Below are 7,435 nucleotides of genomic sequence, written 5' to 3'. Positions count from 1 at the left end.
CTCTCTCTCTCTCTCTCTCTCTCTCTCTCTCTCTCTCTCTCTCAACTAAATAAATTAATGCCATGTCGTAACACGGCAGTAAAACCGGTGACAGTTTAGCAAGCTACAGATTAGTTTTAAGGTTCTGGGCTACCCACATCACTTTAATAAAGAAAAGAAAAAAGATAAAGAAAAAGGTCTGTTAACAGCCACTGCATTCAGTCCCCTTCTCCTGTCTGAGCGCAGTGCGCCTGCGTGACAACTTTAGGTGCTTCGGGCGAAGCTGAGAAGGTCACAAGGTTTCAACACTGTGGTAATCCACCGCGATAATAAGGGTATTTTAAATGAAATGGATAATATAATTGTTACGTCAAAATTTCTACCGTGGTTTACCGTTACGTCCCTATAGCTGTGTTAAAAAGTGAAGAGAATAACTGAGCTGTTTCTCATTGCGAACACAGAACTGTACCATTTGCTGTAACTGTATGGTCAGAAACAGTAAAAAAAAAATAAAAAATTAATGGAGAGACTGTCTAGATTCAAACAAAGTCTGAATTATAGGTCTAATGTGTATCCACAGATACATTTTAGGACTTGTTAACATTTAGAAACTCGGTTGTAGCACAACTTGAAGTGTGGTCAACAGGAAAGTTCAAATCCCTGATCACAATTTTGTTCAACTAAGAATTTGGACAATTCTGTAAGAAACACAATGTCAAAAGTGGGGTGTTGATAATTGACAATACAGTGAACTGGAATTAATTTCAGACATCATTCCCTCAACACTTGCATTTTTTTTTTTTTCGGAAGTACTGCTGGGTCTGCTCCATGGCCACTTGCCCTAGGGGAGCTGAAGAATTCATCATTTTGGTAGACCCAGTATTTAAATGGCTGTGATCACCAGTAGGAAACAGTGGGTTTGGAGCAGTGAACCATGGAGGGTGGGAAAGTTAGGAAGAATTCAGAGATGGATAAACACATCGTTGGTTTTGGTATTTTCCTTGGATTTAATGACGATGAGAAAAATTATAGAATGACACCAGACTTCTGCTATGAATTTAGCAATAACAAATAGCATGACAGAAAAGCTCCTCTCATTGGCTCCTGCAATTGTAAAAAGAATCATAAACGTTTTTTGTGTCAGCTGTTAAGTTGGGAAATGGGATGAAAAATACTACATATCAACAACAAACAACAGGATTACACATTTGTCCCCTCAGGTGCACCAGGCAGAGCAGTGCTGCCGACACCTGGCAACACAGCAGCTTTCCGTGCTGCTCTGTGGACCAACCTGGAGAAACTGATGGACCAGATATGTGCTGCATGCAGACAGGTACCCACTCCCTGAGACACGTTTTTAGGCACACAAAAACAAAAGCAGTCAGCAGGACTGATGAGACAGAAATAAAATCACCGCTTATTTTCCAGGTGCAACATTTGCAGAAGGTCCTGATGAAGAAGAGAGACCCTGTAACTCATGTGTGCTTCATCGATGAGATCATCAAGGTGGGTGGGCAACCCTGCTCTAGTTTTGGTATATAGCTGCAATCAGGACAAAAGTCACAAGGCTCCAGTCTGGCCTCAGAGTCATAAAAAAAATAGAAAATAAAAGTTTTAGTATGAATTAATTCTCAAGTTTCTCACATTCAGTGTAAAATAACCACACTCATTCATGCCTGCTGTTGCCTCTAAGTCACCATCTAGTACACCTAACACAGCAGACAATACATGACAGCTTAATTACATTGAGGAAAATAAGTATTTGAACACCCTGCGATTTTGGAAGTTCTCCCACTTAGAAATCATGGAGGGGTCTGAAATTGTCATTGTAGATGCATGTCCACTGTAAGAGCCAAATTCTAAAAAAAAAAATCCATAAATCCAAATGTATGATTTTTTAACTATTTATTTGTATGATACAGCTGCAAATAAGTATTTGAACATCTGTCTATCAGCCAAAATTCTGACCCACAAAGACCTGTTAGTCTGCCTTCAAAATGTCCACCTCCACTCCATTTATTATCCTAAATTAGATGCACCTGTTTGAGGTCGTTAGCTGTATAAAGACACCTGTCCACCCCATACAATCAGTAAGATTCCAACTACTAACATGGCCAAGACCAAAGATCTTTCCAAAGACACTAGAGACAAAATTATACACCTCCACAAGGCTGGAAAAGGCTACGGGGAAATTGCCAAGCAGCTTGGTGAAAAAAGGTCCATTGTGGAAGCAATCATTAGAAAATGGAAGAAGCTAAACATGACTGTCAGTCTCCCTTGGACTGGGGCTCCATGCAAGATCTCACCTCGTGAGGTCTCATTGATCCTAAGAAAGGTGAGAAATCCAAGAACTACACGGGAGGAGCTGGTCAATGACTTGAAAAGAGCTGGGACCACCGTTTCCAAGGTTACAGTTGGTAATACATTAAGACGTCATAGTTGGAAATCATGCATGACACGGAAGGTTCCCCTGCTTAAACCGGCACATGTCAAGGCCTGTCTTAAGTTTGCCAATGATCATTTGGATGATCCAGAGGAGTCATTGGAGAAAGTCATGTGGTCAGATGAGACCAAAATCGAACTTTTTGGTCATAATTCCACTAACCGTGTTAGGAGGAAGAAGAATGATTAGTACCATCCATACTGTGAAGCATGGGGGTGGTAGCATCATGCTCTGGGGGTGTTTTTCTGCACATGGGACAGGGCGACTGCACTGTATTAAGGAGAGGATGACCTGGTCCACGTATTGCGAGATTTTGGGTAACAACCTCCTTCCCTCAGTTAGAGCAGTGAAGATGGGTCGAGGCTGGGTCTTCCAACATGACAATGACCCGAAGCACACAGCCAGGATAACCAAGGAGTGGCTCTGTAAGAAGCATGTCAAGGTTCTGGCGTGGCCTAGCCAGTCTCCAGACCTAAACCCAATAGAGAATCTTTGGAGGGAGCTCAAACTCCGTGTTTCTCAGCAACAGCCAAGAAACCTGACTGATCTAGAGAAGATCCACGTGAGGAGTGGGTCAAAATCCCTTATGTAGTGTTTTCCAACCTGGTGGAAAACTACAGGAAACGTTTGACCTCTGTAATTGCAAACAAAGGCTACTGTACCAAATATTAACATTGATTTTCTCAGGTGTTCAAATACTTATTTGCAGCCGTATCATACAAATAAATAGTTACAAAATCATACATTGGGATTTCTTGATTTTTGTTTTTAGATTATGTCTCTCACAGTGGACATGCACCTACGATAACAATTTCAGATCCCTCCATGATTTCTAAGTGGGAGAACTCGCAAAATAGCAGGGTGTTCAAATACTTATTTTCCTCATTGTATATGACCAGACCAGTACGCCTAGGCAGGAATAATACTACCTGGTTATTATATGTGTTTATTTGATGAAGCGCAACTTTGTTAGCGAGATTTGAGATCCGGTTTCTGAAAGTCCTCTGCCTTCAGTCTCCGGGTGAGACTGCACGGCTTTCTATGTCACTAGCCGAGACGAGGTGGCTAACCGTAGCACATGCTAGTGCTAGCATGCTAGCTCGTTCTCAATGGCAAAACACTGCTACAACACACACCAGTTGATCATAATCCCCAAAAGAACTACTTCCTGTCCCTGTTCTCCCAGCTAATCCTGCCTTGTACTGACCAAAGCTAGAAAAAGAGTTATCTAGCTGATGGGATCTTACAAGGCTACTGAGCATGTGTGACTCCCAACAAAGATAGTATAGAAGTGGGATGTCTCACCCTGTAGCTAAAGCAGAGACCTAAACACATTAAAACAGGATCTGCAGCAATATGCAGTACAACAAAAATATTATAAATAAAAGTTTTTGAAAATGAAACCATAGAAAACCTATTCTGGTACAACCTCAAAATACAATTATGAACGTGAAAATGAGCAGAATGTGGGCGCTTTAAAGGCATCATAGAGCAATTTGTGTTGACATACTTAAAAATCATGAAATTGCTTTATGAATTTTGTTAATGTTGGACTTTTTGGGAAATGGGAAGATAGCAAAAAAAAGACAGAAAGCAGCAGGCTCCCAGCCCACAGGCCAGTCACTTAATAGTAGTAGTATTGTCATTAGTAATGGTGGCAGCCGTCAACACATTATCATGACTATCATCATCATATCACTCTCTTACCTCCACAGAAACCTAGTTGTACAAATCAGAGCGTAATACTGTTACTATGGAAACAAAGCTCTCACCAATTACCCAGAGACAGATGTGTGAGGTGGAGACCTAATGACATGTCTAAATGCAAGGCTCCACAGCAGGGCAGCAGCACTATCACTCTGCCTGGTGTCCACAGAAGAACCACTGAACAAACACATTGTTCTGCTGTCGGGGGTCACATCTTGCAGTAGCTGCATCAAAATAAATATATTTACACTGGAGGAGAAGGAGAAAGACAGAGAAGCACCTGAGATGAGCTGTAACTCATGAGGAAGACAATATTATTATATAGTTGGTAGTGTTGTAGCCTAAACACACCCACCCATCCCGAGGGATTTCTTATGCATAGACAGGTCAGTACTGTATACTCCTGTGCACTTTTTAACTCCTAACTCCGGGTATCACTTGTTTTGTCCTCGCCTCGTTTCTGGTTTCTTCATGTAATAGGAAGTATGTCACCACCCACTTATTCTACAGGACAACCCAAACAGACTCTGGTGGACAGACCTGGAGAGGATCATTCCTACTTTATTTCCTCCTGGTTTGAATATTGTAGTTTCCATCATTTAGCTCTCAGCAGGAGAAAGCTCTTGTTTGCTACTGCTCATGCAGAACATGCTCTGAAGGATAAGACTTTATTACTCTAGTCTAGTTACAGGTTTCCTGTTAGTTTTACAACTACATTTTCGGATGTTAATGCTGGTTATGAGAGTAGTGTGTACATAAACAATGTTTACATCAAACTGATATTCCAATGTTTACAGAAAAGCCTCACTGTATTATTCAAAGTATCTATTATAATGGCAACTTGTGCTCTAAAAGTAACTATATAACAGGCTTCTTTTAGCGCATTCAAAGAAAGGTTTTGCTTTATTCCACTTGGTGCCATAGTGTGATCAGGCATCGGCTTTTCTTGCGTTAAGGTCTGGGCCCCTCATGTGTTTTTATTCTTACATTGATGTAGTTATTGTAAAACTATTTTAGACAACAGTGTTCACGATAAAATAGTTAAGCATTCTGTTTTATTCTTAAGCAACCATACAGTACATGCCATAAAGAATGTGAATAGCTATACTTTCCAATCATATGTGATTCTCAAGCTACGTTTACTTTGTTACGTTTTTGGTTTTTAAGCAGAGTTTTGAGCCAAAAGCCATCTCCATGAACCCAAGTGTTTTTATCTCCAATAGAAGAATTAATCTCCGTTTAAACTAACACCCCACAACCTCATCAACATTCTGGCATACTGGGCATAAACAGGAGGCAGCATGTATACTCCGCCTGCTGCTGGTAGTTGCCATGGTAACGTCAGTAGCTTAGTCTCAGAGAACGAGACGACATGACCCATTTAGGCGGCAGAATATTGGCGTCAGTGTCTGCCACTGTTGAGACTGCAACACAACCCCTTAGATACCAAACCAGAACGGGTCAGAAGTCTTTCCAACACCAGAGCAGGGGGAATGAGAGGGGGAAATGTTTAATTTAATGTATTATTTATTTGACATGGACAGTGCACATTAATTAACATTGGTATAAATGCACAAGACTTAGCCAAAATGCTATTTTTCATCAGTTGTCCCTGGACAGTTCTTAAAATTGTCTACCTAAAAAAAAATATCAATAAGTAGATAACAGTCAACAATACAAATATAAAAACCAGTAAAACAGATTAAACTCTTCAAATCCCACTGATAAATGCTATAATACAGATATTAGGTTAAATAATTTTTATTTTTTATTTAAGTTAGTTAAAAAAATATATACTACACTGACACAGCAGAGACACAAGTGGCAGCACGGTTGTGTTAATGCTGACATGTCTGATGTGTTATGAACCAGTTTTTCTAGATGTTTTTTAAGTGTATGTGGTGAGTTCTTTGATGTTCCGAGGGACAGAGTTCCACTCCTGTGCCGCTGTAAGTGAAAAGGCACTCTGACTAAATGCACTTTTCCGCAGAGGAACAACACAGTCTCCTCGGCTCGACCCTTGCGTTACTCTCTAAAGTTGCAAAAGATATTTGTTTATTAACTAAAACGCAGCAATGTAAATGTAGCCTTAAATGCATATCAAGAGCATTACTCTGCCTCTCCACTATTCTGGTTTCAGTCTTTCCTCTAGAGGTTGAAACTGGATTTAGAGATTTATTTTTCCCATTCAGGCCCGGGAGCATGACTGAGGTCAAACACTGATGTTGGGTGATCAGGCCTGTGTCACAGATAACTCAGTTCATCCCTAATGTTTTGGACCGGTGGATTTCTAGGACTATGGTTAACTGCACCTCAGATCTCTGCAGGGTAAATCCAGACATCTAGCTAGACTATCTGTCCAATCCGAGTTTTCTGTTGCACAACTAAAACAACCTTTGAACGTACACATGTTCCACCAAAACAACTTCCTGTCTGAGACAATTTAGCAGAGGGACTGTTGCTCTGTTCGGTGCTTAGTGCCTCCCAAGACAATTGTGATTGGGTTAAAGAAAGGGTGAAAATTCTCCCCGAAAGCTGTGAGGACTAGCCACACATGTCCACTTAAATAATTAAAGAACCTTCCTTCAGGCTCAGTTTGATGAAATGTGTGTTGGTGTCTATGACAACACGTACTGCTCTTTTTCTTGTTACACAGAGCCTTTTCCGACAGGAATTGAGTTCAGTCTGTCTAATATTTTATCATGAAGGATGTCTGCACTATCTGCCACAGTGATAGCAGTGTTAATGATGGTTGTGATTTTTAATGATCATTGTAATTGCCTTATATTGTTCTTGCAACAATCAAGGATTATATGTCTCAATTTTAAAATTATTGTTTTATTGCAATACTGCACAGCAACTACTGCTGCTCATTAACTATACCCTGTAGTGGAGCTGCACCAATCACATCACTGTATCTGATATAGGCGGGGCCAGAGGCCAGCTGCACCAATCATATCGGTTTATCTTATATTGGCGTGCCAGAGGCGAGCTGCACCAATCACATCTGTGTATCTGATATATGCGGGGCCAGAGGCCAGCTGCACCAATCAGATCAGTGTATCTTATATTGGCGGGCCAGAGGCCAGCTGAACCGATGACAACAGTTTGATGCATAGACAAAATAAAGAGTAGACGCCGCATTGGCTGCTGAGCGCGAGATTTCCAGCCGCCATCTTGGACCGGTCATACTCCTTACTTAGCAGCAGAAGATTCAAGCAGCCAGAGCACTGTGCAGCATATTCCTGCTCAGATCAGCGGATTTTTTTAATCTTATCTTTTTAACTGTGGGTTCTGTAAAGCATT

The 7,435-nt window shown here is 40.9% G+C and overlaps 1 protein-coding gene across 1 annotated transcript in view; it reads left to right on the top strand.

Moving 5' to 3' along the window:
* The window catches only part of cog5 (component of oligomeric golgi complex 5), a 73,387-nt gene that overhangs the window by 42,284 nt on the left and 23,668 nt on the right, over positions 1-7,435 (top strand). Inside the window, exons 9-10 of the mRNA XM_034863181.1 lie at positions 1,200-1,312; positions 1,408-1,485. Of these exons, the coding sequence (XP_034719072.1) occupies positions 1,200-1,312; positions 1,408-1,485 (191 nt within the window). The remainder of the gene's footprint in view (positions 1-1,199; positions 1,313-1,407; positions 1,486-7,435) is intronic.

The sequence above is a fragment of the Etheostoma cragini genome, chromosome 23 (genome assembly GCF_013103735.1).
Source record: "Etheostoma cragini isolate CJK2018 chromosome 23, CSU_Ecrag_1.0, whole genome shotgun sequence".
Classification (NCBI taxonomy): domain Eukaryota; kingdom Metazoa; phylum Chordata; class Actinopteri; order Perciformes; family Percidae; genus Etheostoma; species Etheostoma cragini.
The sequence above is the reverse complement of the archived record's forward strand: the minus strand, read 5'-3'. Positions and strand labels throughout refer to the sequence as shown.